Source organism: Lycorma delicatula, chromosome 10, assembly GCF_047948215.1.
Source record: "Lycorma delicatula isolate Av1 chromosome 10, ASM4794821v1, whole genome shotgun sequence".
NCBI classification, from domain to species: Eukaryota; Metazoa; Arthropoda; class Insecta; order Hemiptera; family Fulgoridae; genus Lycorma; species Lycorma delicatula.
The window spans coordinates 23,039,368-23,053,998 of record NC_134464.1 but is presented as its reverse complement, the minus strand read 5'-3'; the positions used below and the strand labels follow the sequence as shown (position 1 = coordinate 23,053,998).

The window sequence follows — 14,631 nt, the reverse complement described above, 5'->3', positions numbered from 1 at the left end:
TTGATTGGACCTTACTTCTTCGAAAATTAAAATGAAGATCCAGTTATCATCAATGGAGTTCAATATGGTGAGATGACTTCAAACGATTTGTGGCCTAAAATTAGTGATATGGTTGTGGAAGACGTGTGGTTTCGAAAATACGGTTCAACATGATGCATTGCCGATGAATCAATGTAGTTATTGCAATAAAACTTTAATGGAAGTTTATATCTCACAGCGAAGTGGTGTGAACTGGCCGCCAAGATCATGTGACTTAACGTTGGTCTTCTCTGCGGTTATCTTAAGGATAAAATGTTACGTCAATTAACCACAAACAATTGAGCACCTTAAAGAAGAGACTGGACACAACACTGGACTGGACATGTTTTGGAAAATTTTGTCAAAACGTGAGCATGTGCAGGCAAGGCCGGGGCGCTCAATTTATCAGATATTCTGTATCGCACGTAACTTCCATGTTACTACTTTGTAATAAAATTAAAATATTATAAATTATAAAAAAAAAAATGAGTAAAAATTTATTAAAATGACAACTCATTTTGGGACACCTTTATAAATTCATGGAACATGGAACAAGTTATATTTATTGGTCGTTATCGGTTTAATTTTACGAAAGGGAAGATTATTGGAGGAACTTTGTTAAATTCTTTGAGTAAAATATTTCGTTATAAAATGGTACATATAAAGACTCCGGGATTGTTCGTTGATATGAACAAGATAAAGTTAATCTTGAGGCTTTATTCAATAATTAATGGACAGCTGGAATAAGATGTACTTGCAGCAGTTGGTTTAGCCGTATTCGGACAGAAGAACTAATAAAATAAAGTAAATGATATTAAAACGTAGTAGTTTAGGGTTTTATCGAACGTGACGTTCAATATCGATTGATTTTCGAACAGATTTTTTATTTATGTTAATGATTTATTACGAATGTTTTTAAATGAATCGATACAGCTCTTTTCTACATATTTTCTTCTATGTACGATATATCAGGAAAGATGTTAGAATAGATCTGGAAAAATACGTTACTGGCTAATTAAAAAAAAAAAAATCAGATAACAATACAGTATGCGATCTGAGATGAAGGTTTTTACAGTATCCTGAAATTTGTTAGTTATAGGACAAACGTTTTCGATTAGATTGATTCTCGGTAAGAATAAGCGACACGAAATAAGGTTTGTTACTGTAATATTTGTATGTTTTGCCACTACGATATATATTTGTGCATATATATATATATAAATTTATGAGCTTTCAAAGGCATTTTATATCAGGACTGGCAAGGTAAAGTAAAAGTAAAGGTTTTCTTTTCATGCCTAGGTCGGAGTATTCAGCAATCGTCCTTTGTAGGCTCATGAAACGTAATTTTCTTTATCTGTATTAATTAATATAATTTGTATTACTTGTGCCATATACCAAGGTTTTTTTGCTGTTCTATTGTACAATATAAACAAATAAATTATTATTATTGGCAGGAAGATAATTTGAACCCGACAAAAAGATCAATACTGAGTACAATTGTATTTTGAATACTATAGTAAACAGACAACTTCCATCTAAGAAACTAACACTGACTCTATTTTATTTATCATTATTTTTCAATTTAACACTCCCAAAGACTTGCGCATGCATGTGTATGGCCGTTCGTGTGGTAAGCTAGCTGAAATTAACTTCGTGAGTTTCTGAAAGCTTCCGTCGTATATCGTACATGCATGGGGGTCAGTTCCGTACGTTTAAAGTAATAGTTATTTTCATTTTAACATGAAATTAATCATGTATCGTAGTAATAATAATAATAATACTAATAATAATAATTTCAACATTAGCTATATAAATTCAATTTAATAAATTAATCGAATCATATGACACTATTATCGATTTAATAAACTAAAACAAAACATTTTAATAATATATATGAAATTAAACTTAGTGTAAATGATCGATCTTTTACCGTAACATTTTATAGTTTAGAATTCCTCAATAGATGGCACAGGATGTAACCTATATAATTGTTTTCATGTAAATATTGTTTACAAGACAAACCAATGTTTGTTTTGTGTAAAAATTTACAACTTTGAATCGCACCTTAGAATTATACAGGCATTGAAAACTTACCAAATGGAAATAATAAACCAAAACCCGCGTACACGCAAAAGTAATTTGAACGACGAAGTGGCATATATGATATCAAATTTATCGATCCCGGCAGGGATGCACCACTCGGGATGTCCCCGTTAGAGGCATTGGCATAAAGACCGAGTCCCGGATCCCTGAGTGGTGACCCAGGGATGGCATAGCCGGGTCTGGTGGAACCTACTCTGGGGGTTTCAGGCGGGCGCAAAGTGAGATCTGACCGGCGGGCCGAGACATGGAGACCCGTTATTGTAAAGAACACTCCTCTGGGCTGTCCAATACTTAAGTGTAGGATCCGGGGGAGAAGAGGAAAAATGAAAAAAAATTATCGATGGTAAAGTGGACCGGAGTCGTCTCCTGAAACACAATCATGTTCATCTGGCTCTTCATTCTCCCCAAATTGGGTTTTTGAAAAATGATGAAACACGTGCCTTTTTATTTTCAAAGAAAAGTCTAAATACAGACTTTCACAACTGTAAAACAACTGTTTAAAATATTCGCCGTCATATAGTTTCATGAAAAATTTGCTACCTTCCGAGATTGAATTTTCAAAAAATGGTATGATACTTAACATTTTATTTTTAAATAAGTATATAACTATCAATTGTCACGACTGTAACGCCTTCCATTTCTGGGTTATGGAATTTTTATAAAAAAAAAATAAGCCCCTCTTTTCAATCCCTAATAGACGGAGTTTTCCAAAATCCTTCCTTGGTGGTTGTCTACATTATAAAAACAATGTACCATCCAAAATTCATCGACCTAAGATAAACGGTTTCAGCTGTGCGTTGATGAATCAGTCAGGATACTTTGTATAATAAAATGTATCGCAAGACTTCTTTTATTAGCGGATTTCCAAAGAATTTGTAGAAATCATTACTGCGCCTGATCCGATTTTCTAAGGGGATGTTCAGGGGGAGGGAGATCAATTTTTCTTTACGTTTTAGGGTCTCTTGAACTTGATTTTGTTGTGTTTATTATGTTTATGTATGTATGTTTGTGTAAGATATTTTCGTCCGCTCTACCCGACGCAAATCTTAAACGATATTGACGAAAAACTTATTGGGTTATGTAAACCTATTGTGTAGTGTAGGCCCTATTGATTTTCAAGCGAATCTCTTCTCAGGAACCGGAGTTAGAACCGAAAAACGGGGAATTTTGGTATATTCACGTTTTTACGTTATGCTTGGCTTAATTTTTAACCGATTTTGATAAAACTTAATTAAATGATGTAAACCTAGCATAAATAGAACGCTACTGATTTTTGAAACGAATCGGTTTACAGGAACCAGAGTTAGAGGCAAAAAAAAGATTTTTGGGTACGTTTTCTAGGCGTTTCAAAGATTTCATGTTGTAACTAGAAGGGTGACATCTTAGAAAGCTAAAATTAGATTTTTGCGAGCACCAAAAGTACGATCTCGTTTCCTAGTGAATGAAATACAAAATTTCATGTATGAAGCCAAAATCAGATTTTTGTGAGCGCCACCAGGTGCGACCTAGTTTCGTTGTAGTACTTTAGTTTCGCAACTATTTTGAAGTTTTGAAAATTTGAAACTGTTTAATTTCCCGAAATATATATAATTTTTAACTACACAGACATTTAAACTACGTAAGCATGTGTATCGTAAAATAAGTAATATTTACCTGGTAGTAGAGGTCGGTCCTTTGTGGTCGGTTCAGCGAAACTATCGAAGAAGTCGGGTACCTGAGACGTTTTTTGTTGCGGCGGAGGAGGACGAGTGAATTCAGAAATTAGTTGTGCAGGTGGGGCCGGTTTGGGCGGCGCCGGTTTTGGTGGCGGCGGTTTCGGCGGTGGATGATGGCTCGAGAAGATGTCGGTAGCCGTCGTCGTAGCGGTCACCGTCGAGGATACCGGTGCGGAAGAAGCGAAGATGTCCGAGAAATCGATCGCCGTCGGCCGGCTGACATCGGATGAAGTCTGTCGAACGGTGCTAGTAAAAAAGTCGGTCGAAGTGTCGCTCTCTCCGCCGAAAGCGAACGGATTTGTGTTGTCGCTCGACGGTAGAAAAGAGTCGCCGATAGAGCTCATAAACGGATTATCGGTGTTTGTAGGAGCTGTTGTAGGAGCCGAGAAGTCGGCGCCGGATAAGAAAGGATTAAATCCTGCCGCAGACGGAGGCTGCGGCTGGACTTGAGTGTCCAGATCGCCCATCAAAAACGGATTCGCCATGTCTGAAAACAATAAAACAATATTTTACGCTCTATATCGTAAGATATAGAGCGTAAAATATCTGAAAATGAGAACATTTATTAATAATAAATCGATAAAAAATATTATACCATTATCCGTATGGATTGATTGCAAGCGACACTAGTTACATCTTTTCTAAAGGATATCTCCCGACCACAAATCTGTAGTTAGATTCTAATTAAGCCAAATCCTGTTTCCGGTTATCCGGTTATGTAATAGGGTCCTAGATAAACTACTTAAACTAGAGACACAGACGAAACAGCCTGCGGGCCCGATTAAACAAGACCGCACAATCTATCCGGAGATTCCGACATATATATGAATTAATCGTCGGTCATACATTCCTGGTTTTGCTTATACTGATCATTGCGTCCATATATATAGAAAAGTTAATGTTAGCAAAAGCTTCATTTTAAGATGATTAATTTTTTTTATTTATTATTTTTCGGATAGTCCATCCCAAGAACCTCAAAAATTGTAAATTGAAAGAGTAGGATTGTAACATATCGTTCCAAAAGTCATAGAAAAAAAATGTTGACGTAAAAATTTCACAGAACCCTAACAAAAATAGCATCCATTTAATGATTTTCGCAGCTAGTATTAAAAATGGTTTACTGTAGTACTTTTTTTAACAACCCTCTTACTTACAGTATGACACCACTATTTGGTATGTACAAGAGACTACTTTTGAAACTAGTTGTGTATATATTAAATGGGAGAAGGGGGCGCGCATTGCTCCCTCCAAACAGTTAGTGTCCCGTTGTGGCGTATTCCTGCTAGCCTATGAAGCATTAGTACCGAAAGGACTTCACTGGACGGTCTGAAGGGGAATTACGTCGGGAGGACAGGTTTCAAAAGCCTAGCCTCCCGCGGTCAGACCATAAAATGGGTTCGAGAACGCTGGTAAAAACGGATTGGAATGCTATTAAATCCGTCCTTAAAATTTAAAATATAAAATAAAACAAAACTTAAAATTTAGACCAGTCATTAAAAATAAACCCTTAAACACGCCCGATTATAGAATCATCCAGCAGCAAGGGGCACCGTCCAGGTTCTGCGATTCGTAGGTAGAATTTGTGAAACTCCCGCCACTTTTGCATTCCATTCCTATTAAATGGCTGCTATCCTACACTCGCAATATTTCTATACTCTATATTTAATATTAAAACTTGAAACAAGTTCAGAAAAATCAAAAGAGAACGAATTGTTTCAACTAAAATAAAAAAAAGAATTAAGAAAAATAAATGTAATAGCAAATTGAAAATTATAAAAATTAATTAAATTGAAAGACTCGCAATATAAAAAAAAAATATTAAAAAAATCATAAGAAATATTTAGTGAAATTCTCTACTAACACAACCTAATAAAAAATAAACTGAATTTGATGATCTACCAGAGACCATAATAAAATAAATTCTAAATCCAGAACAACACTAAAAAATAAACCATTAATAAATCCAATAAAATTAAAAAGAAATTATTAAACCTAAAACAGGAACAAAGACATAAATAAGATAATTACCAAAAGAAAGAAAATACAATTCTTTATTAAATAATTTAAGTGAAAATAAAAGGCTGAAGTAAACCAATAAACCCAACCTTAACATGAAACAATCTTTCTTTTTTTTTTGTTTCGCTATAGAAAAGTTAATGTTAAGTTTTTATATATAACTTATTTTTTAATAAATTAAACACCAGTTTACCCTGATCCCGGCTTAAATTAGAAATTTTAATTTCCATTTAAAAAAAACCGCGATGTTTAGTCACTGGATGAATTTTTTTTAACAATAAAAATAATAATTGTTTTATTTATAGGATGGAATAATGACTACAAAGAATTTCATTCGGGTAAGTATATAATAACCGAAATGAAATTGGTATCTGTAAACCCTTTGAGTAGGGATAAAACAACCTGTTGTATGTATAGTTTACATACAGGTGGTTGACTGCACATCGTTCCCGGTGGAATTATACTTATTTATCCCTTCGTATCTCTTTTATATTTCGTTCCCGAAAATTAGGAATAAAAACTCTACATTCTCCTTAGTTTTACATCTATGTAAGATGACAAAAATTAGATAAATATTGTGTATTTGTTACAAATATTTACAGAATTATTATGTTCTTGACTCTTTGTTCTGCTGCTAAAAATGTATAAGCATCGTAAAGATAAAATGAATTATGAGAAAAAATTATAATTCTACTCTTCCTATAAAATTTTAGATGCAGGACCTATAAAATTTTAGTGACTTTACTTACTGTCTTCCTCAGTAACGTGTTGTGATCAAAATTTAATAGCATCATATTATCCTGACCCCTGTAAGGGAAGACACACTAGCCTTGTGACGATCCCAGTCGCTATACAACCGCCTCGGTTCATAGCCCTGATGGGCTTTACCGGAGTCATCTTTTAGATCCTGTAAACTTGTTAACACTACATTTATGAGTTTGGTCTCTGTGAGGATGCCAAAGTAAAGAGTGATATTGTAGAGAAACAGATTAACGCACTCATTTCTTTGGAGAAACATCAAAAACAATTTATTAGGCGAATAGGACAAAGGACATATTTGAATCATAACATCCCGACCCCCGTAGGGGAAGACACGCACCTTGTGATGATCCCGGTCGCCACACCATCCCCTCCGTTGCTAGCCGTGATTAGCTTTCCCGGAGGTCGTCTTTTAGAACCTCTAAACTTGATAACATAACACTGTCATCAACTGTGGCATCAGTCGGTGGCATCTTGCAAATGCACGATGCAAATACCTCGGCAGACATTTCCATCAGTGCATTTACACAACCAACTATCGCCTTCACATGGCCTCTTACAACGATTTACTCGAAAATCAAGAAACAGATTCTCAAATTTAATAAGCTTCTAAATGAAAACATACCCTATCTCTCTCTGCTCTGGTCTACTTTTGGGAGCGAGGTCAATGTCGACACCATCCCACACCGCAGCTCCATTACAGAGTTCTCCACACATCCATTCTCATCCTAACAGCGAATATCTAAGCTAACCGAGGCTCGATGTCGAAACGCCTATCTTTGCGAAGTAAGCACCCAGACGGGGCCTAGCCACCCGAGTTGCTATTTTATCTATACGTCCATAACAGTATCAGACATCTATATCAGTAATCCTCCTCAAGGCTAAGGATGTAAGGACGCCAGTAACTATGTTTCATTCCCTTTCGGTTTTCCAGTTAACTTTCATATCAAAACCGCAGTTGAACCTCGCAAATTCTCTGGATGCTTTGGTACGCCCACCTTCATCTTATAATCAATTATAATTACGTAAACTATTTAAAATTATTTCTAATTACGCCTTCTTTTTACTGACGTTTTGAAGGAAAGTTGGAAGTAGTTGAAAGTAGAAGTAGATGTTGGTACGGATGGAGCTGGAGTGGGGAGGACTATTTATTATTGCCTGCACATTTGAATATTGCCAGTTTGTGTCAAACAGTGGCTTTTGAAAAAGGTTGCCTAATCGTGTGTTAAAATGCGGTTAACTGTTGAAGAGAGTGTATTTGTGATGGAAACTTATTTAGAAACGAAATCTTATGCTGTGTGTCGGTAAAAGTTCAGGGAGATATTATTATCAGGGAGATAAAAGTGTTATTCAGAAGTTATTTAAAGAATTTCGTTAAACAGATTTAGTGTTAGATCAGAAATATGGCTAGAGGTCAGTTTTAATGACGTAGGTCGTGGAGAATATTAAAGCGGCAGTTACCAAAATCTCCTTATAAAATTTTGGAGTGACTAAGCCGGGAAAAGACATTTCACAGTCCCTAAGAGTTCACTACAATCATCGGTTGCAGAACTTCATTGGAGGCAGTACTGACATTTAGATCAAGTGTTTTTCACAGATGAAGCACGGTTTAACAATGGGGATACGTTAATAGTCAGAATTAGAACTACCGGGAATCTCTTTTTCTGTTTAGTCTCCGGAACCCCGTAAGGTATTACTTCAGAGGATGATATGTATGAATGTAAACGAAGTGTAGTCTTGTTCAGTCTCAGATCGACCATTGGTGAGATGTGTGGTTAATTTAATCCCAACCACCAAAGAACACCGGTATCCACGATCCAGTATAAAAATCCGTATAAAGGTACGTTTACTAGGATTTGAACCTGATTTGCTATGACGAGTTCACCACTAAACCGGGTTGGTTTAGCGGGTTGGGTCAGAACTACCGGACCTGGGGTATTGAAGAGCCGCACATTTTATTTTGATCTTCCCTACACATCCACAAAATATATGTATGATGTGCGGTTTCAATAATAGGACACTTGTTTTGTGAAAAAACTGTGGATGCTGCTGTCTAACAAGATATTTTCCAACAGTCCGTAGCTTCACTACAAGAGGAAGGGCGTGACTGGTGGTTACCACGGTTCAGCGCCACTTGCATACGAGCTCGCTCTACTATGTAGATGTTACAGGATTTTTTCGGTGGAAAAATCACTTCTAAAGGATTGTGGCCACCAACATCCTCCAAACTGACTAACCCAGACTTCCTTCTGTGGGATTATTAAAAAAAAATTATTTATTGGAGCAATCCATACACCTTGCAGGAATTGAGCACAAATATTTCTAATGTTATCCAGGAAATAGACACTGTACAGATAACTGGAGCAGCCAGAAACATAGTCAAACGTATTGCCAAGTGCGTAGATGTGGATGGATATCATTTTCCAACATCTTCTGTAATTTATTATGTAAAACGTGTTTGCTAATAAACTATTATTTATAGATTAAAGTAAGTGATGGGCCTTTTTTAAATTGAACAACCTGCATACATAAATATATATTTGGGCTTATGTATGAAATTTTGGGGCACATAAATCTCAAAAACTACTTGGTAAAATTTCATTGAAATTTTAGATATACTGTAATAGTGTATCTAAAGTTGTGAATGTAAAAACATGGAAATTTGTTGAGTAGTTCTTGAAGTATATTCGATTTAAGATTGAAACATTTTGAGCAGGGTTGTTAAAAGCGTGATTCGTTAATGATACCGAAATTTGGAACGTTGACGTTTATCTGCGGTATCTACTGATAACAATATTAAACCAAATTAAAGAAATATTAAAACCCAATTAAAAGTCGGTCTTTTTGCGCAAAACTAAGCAAGAGTTCTTTAGTTTAAAATGGTTTAAAAATGTATGCAATTAACATTTTTGATTGGTTTGAGATATTATAAAAACCTATTTAAATTTTAAAAAAATGTTATAATAAATTTTTTTATAAATAGATACAAAAATTATAATATTGCTTTGAAATTGAAACGCTTCATAATGGTTTATAAGCAGATATTTCTAATTTTGCAGGGAAATCATTAGTAGATTATACGGCTTTAGCTGGTTTGAAACTGTTTAAATTACCAGTATTAAAAGAGAAACCCACCGGGTTGGTCTAGTGGTGAACGCGTCTTCCCAAATCAGCTGATTTGGAAGACGAGAGTTCCAGCGTTCAGGTCCTAGTAAAGACAGTTACTTTTATACAGATTTGAATACTAGATCGTGGATACCGGTGTTCTTTGGTGGTTGGGTTTCAATTAACCACACATCTCAGCAATGATCGAACTGAGAATGTACAAGACTACACTTCATTTACACTCATACACATCATCCTCATTCATCCTCTAAAGTAATACCTGAACGGTAATTCCCGGGGAGTAAATAGAAGAAGAAAGTATAAAAAGGAACAACTAGTAGCCATTAGTTATGTTGATTAAAAACTTATCTCATTAAATCGAAATATAGTTTAACAATTTGGTTAGTTCATTTAAACAGAACTGTTATCACATTTTTTAAGAGATAAAACAATTTAAATAAGTATCGAGTTAACCGAACAAGACGTTAAGTAATTAATTATTTTTATGATTAATCTACCACATTACGTAACCTTGAAGTTTGGAAATATGAAACAAAAATTTTGTAGCGTACGCCTCACCTGGATTCGAACCCGGGATGAAAGGCCGAAACTTCGCCATGGATATCGGCTTTAACTAGTACGTGGTGATCGTAAAAAAGTTTTGTTTGCAAAGATAAATTTATGAAGATAACACATGTCGAACGGTAAACACTATTACTTAAGCCGTTCAAAAAACTTAACCGTTTAAAACTTATCGAATAAAATATTTGGAAAATGAAATTAATTAAGTGTACATTAGACTTAAATAAAAGTTGAAAAACTTATCGTTTATTATAATGATAATGAAAATACTGAAAAATAATTAAAAATTAAAATTTGATTTGAAATTTGGACATCAGTTCAATAACATCTGAAAGAGCTTAAAAAATTGTTCAAATGGAAATTCAAATATGTATAAACTAGTATCACTTTTTGGAAGTAGAAAAGAATTTGATGTTTATTTGAAAAGATCAAACACTATTTAAGAGTCGTTTAATTTATTAAAGACGTTCCTATGATTGTAAGAAGATTCTAACCGCAGCTCACATAAATTCTACAGGAAGTTCTTTAATAAATTATGTTCTTATTTTTATACTCGTGCACACACAAACATACAACTGCGTATACCAAAGTGTTTTGTTAAATTAAACATTTTCCTTCACTTACCTGTTGTTTTTAGTTATTAAAGTGTTCAGTAACTTAATTCTGCTTTGCCTGGAATGAGTGTATTGCGAATTATATTCTTACGTTATGGTATAATAGTAATTATTTTATCTTTAAATTATGTTATCTTATTTACATTTTCTAAATAATTTAAATGAATAATTGTTATATTTGTTTGAATGATTTTTACTAATGATGTCGATGTCATTGTCTAAAATTTGTACATATTTTTCAAATAGAGCTATAATTTTAAATCTAATAAAAAATTTTTTGAAATCCTCAAAATGTCTGACAACCTTTGAAAAATATGGTGCATCTTCTATAATTTTGTTTGGCTCATTTTTTTTCAAATTGACCGGTATAATTCGTGTGATTATAGTATATTTTATTGAAGTCATTGTCCAACTGTTTTGATGTTTCAGGGATACAAAACTAACAAAAGTCATCAGATATTTCTTTAATTATCATCTTAGCAGAGTTTGTTAAAGAAAGATTAAACAGTAACATCAAAAAGTTTGTAAAAACCTACAAATATTAAGGTAACAAAAAAAAACTAATATACTTTAACTTAAAAATATAACGTAATTTTTTTCGATAAGCTTGTATTTTGTACATTCAAATTACTACGAACTGAAAATTTAGACACATTAATGTTCTTACACGCGCGCGCGCGCACACGCACGCACACACACACACACACACACACACACACACACACACACATAACTGCGTATACAAAAGTGTTTTGTTAAATTAACATTTTTTTTTTTACTTACTTGTTGTTTTTAGTTATGAATTAGTTCAGATTCGAGTAACTTTAATTCTGCTTTGCCTGGAATGAGTGCTCCGACGCAGGAGGTATCGAATGGATCTATTTCGTCCTCTTCTTGGTTGTTAAGCGAAGCACTAAGAGGAGTAAGAGGTTTTACAGCCACCTCGTCTGCGGCCAGCTGTTCTGTGAAAGCTAAATCTGCAGGTGTTTTTTCTTTTGGCTGTTCAATACTAGTGTCTTCTGCCAATCTTGGATCGAAATCCGGATCTGTATAACTTCGTTTAATCGTTCCAGGTTCAGCCGATTCGATTAGTTCGCTTTCCAACAGTTTTAACTCCGCTTTTCCAGGTAAGATATGTTGGGCGATCGATGTGTCGAACGGGTCGGCGTAATTCAGCTCTAGTTCTTCTTCTATTCTTTTTGGAACGACAGGTGTGTGCAATTTCGTATCGATATGCACGTCTTCTGATAAAATATCTTGATTCAATTCGTTCGATTTTTCTGGGATTTTTGTAGTTTGTTTGATTAAAATTTGATTCGGTTCCGGAGCTCGGGGATTGAAATCTGAATTACCGACGGTAGTTTTTGAACTCGATTCGGATCCGTTTCCCACAAACTCGCTTTCTATCAATTTTAGTTCAAATTTACCCGGAGTGCTAGAAACGAATGATGTATCGAACGGATCCTGTTCGCTATCGCTCGTTGACTTAGTCTCCAACAATTTAGGTTCAGGGTAATACGGAGTAAGAGGTTTACTCGCTTTACACGCTTCGTTACCGCTTCCAGAAAGAAGATCGGCAATCGGTTCCGGTGACTCTACCTTGAACGCAACAACTTTTGGAATAGATTGCCGTTTGTCTCCTATGAACAGTTGTTCCGGTCTCGGAATCGATTTTTTCCTTGGCGGTGACTCGGCTCTAGGATCGAAATCGTCGTCGTTTACGATGTGATTATTTGTAGGACCTTCGGCTAATAATTCTTTTTCTAGAAATTTTAATTCGGCTTTACCTGGAGCGACTAAATCGTTTACGACCGAGGTGTCGAAAGGATCGCAGTAAGAAATTTCTTCTTCGCCTTTATCCAAAACCGGTGCAGGCTCGATCGGATTATGACTGATTTTCGATAGATCTGTAGTACTTCCGCCTAGCAAATCTCTGTGTTTAAAACTCAGGGGTTCTTGTGTTCCACCATCATCGTCTAATAAATTATGTTCGTCGTATGCTAACGGATCTCTTAAAGCGTACGATTTAGGCAACCGTAAACTCACTGCCGGAATTTTACTAGCGATCGAGGGCTTATCTTCTTTAAGTATTTCTTCTTCGATTAATTTCAGCTCGTACTTTCCAGGCAGTATCTCGGCAGCAAACGACGTATCGAACGGGTCGTTTTCATCGTTTACGAATTCGTTACCTTCTTCTGCTTCGACAAATTTTTTTTTAATCGGCGAGAGAACCGATATCGACTTGCCGTCTTGGAATTGGTTTTCTGAATGTTGCTGCTGTTGAGCGGCAACTGTAAGCGGCGAGACCGTTGGGACTTCCTTTGTCAACGATTCGGCGGCTAGTACTGCAAATTCATCATCGATGTCATCGTCGTATTCTAATTTTCCGTTAGGAAGAGTGTCGTTTTGAGAACGGTCGTCGACATGCGATATCGTATCGAACTCGCTTATAATAGATCCTATCGGTTCATCGGATTTGGCTTCCCTAATTTCTACGACCGGAGAAGGACAAGCGGATGTAGCGGCTACGATCGGAGCGAGATTTATCGATAAATCGACCTGAATATCCTCGCCCGATAACGGGTCGTCATCGAGTAGTGTTTTCACCGGCTCTTCTGATTCGGTTTCGGCGCAAGGTATTCGATTACTTTCTTGTTCGCCACCCTCGTCAAAGCTTCCCAGTAAAAGATCTTGTTGTCTTATTCGTCTAGGACTCCTTTTTTGTTTAAGGTCTACAGTTCCGCTGGGTTTCTCGACTCTACCGGTAAGGACATCTACCGCACATCCTAGGCTTACTAAATTCTTTTTCCTTTTCTCTACGGGATCTTCTTTTATAACTTTGTCGACAATAGACGTATCGAACGGATCGAATCCTTCTTCTTCGATAGGGCTGTCGGGAATGTAGGCTAATTTGACTTCTCCGCTGGCTACTGCGTCTACATAAGAGGTATCAAAGATATCTTCCTCCTCCTCGCTCGGATATTCGTCTTCATCTTCTTCAGATTTTTTCCCTTCTTGCTCTTCTTCGGGTATATGTTCGAGTTCGACTTTACCGCCTTCTTCCGACGCTTCGGCTCGGTCTCCGCGATCTATAGAACCTTCTTCGAATCCTACCCAACTTTTATCCTTCCTTTTTTCGGCCTCTTGTTCTTGTTCCGCCGCTAATTCGCTGAGTGTCGGCTTCCTTTGATAATAGCTAGTGGATTTTATCCGGTCTAAATCACCCTGTGTCTTTTTTAAGATACTATCTACGCCTGAAGTTAAAGCTTTAAATTTTTCCCACTCTTCACCTTTCGCTTCGTTCTTTTCCTCGCCTTCACCCTCTCCGGCTTCAGCCTGTTGTTTACGTTTTTCTTCCTGATCTCTACGGTATTTTTCTAATTCCGCCTCTTCAAAGAGCTCTTCTTCTTTGTGTTTTCCTTTTTTGCCCTTCTTTTTTTTCTTCAGACCTTTTGTAATCTTCAGCATATTCTACTACTAATTCAGGAGTACATCTGAAAAAGACAAAAGACTACTATTATTTACAAATAAAATTTTATTTACAAATGTTATTTCTGAAATAATAAAACATTTTTTTTCGGTTAAAGAAAACAATTACGATTTTGTCCCAAGGCTAAATTTCGAATAGTTATTAAAACAAGCGACCATTTTAATATTTCACATAAAATCTAGGGTTCAGCGGGTTTTTTTTTATGTACGTTACAATTTAAATAATATTT

General features: G+C 35.7%; 2 protein-coding genes across 2 annotated transcripts in view; both read right to left on the bottom strand.

Annotated features, from left to right (window-relative positions):
- The window catches only part of stnB (stoned B), an 87,105-nt gene extending 75,271 nt beyond the window's left edge, over positions 1-11,834 (bottom strand). The window contains exons 1-2 of the mRNA XM_075377881.1: positions 11,696-11,834; positions 3,775-4,323 (exon numbers count right to left, since the gene is read on the bottom strand). Of these exons, the coding sequence (XP_075233996.1) occupies positions 3,775-4,321 (547 nt within the window). The 5' untranslated portion in view covers positions 4,322-4,323; positions 11,696-11,834. The remainder of the gene's footprint in view (positions 1-3,774; positions 4,324-11,695) is intronic.
- Positions 11,705-14,380, bottom strand: stnA (stoned A). Its single transcript, XM_075377710.1, has one exon. The coding sequence runs from the start codon at positions 14,378-14,380 to the stop codon at positions 11,705-11,707; it is 2,676 nt and encodes an 891-aa protein (XP_075233825.1).
- Positions 14,381-14,631: the final 251 nt, after the last annotated feature.

Coding starts and splice junctions, on each gene's coding strand:
- stnA (XM_075377710.1), bottom strand. CDS start 14,380: ATGCTGAAGATTACAAAAGGTCTGAAGAAAAAAAAGAAGGGCAAAAAA.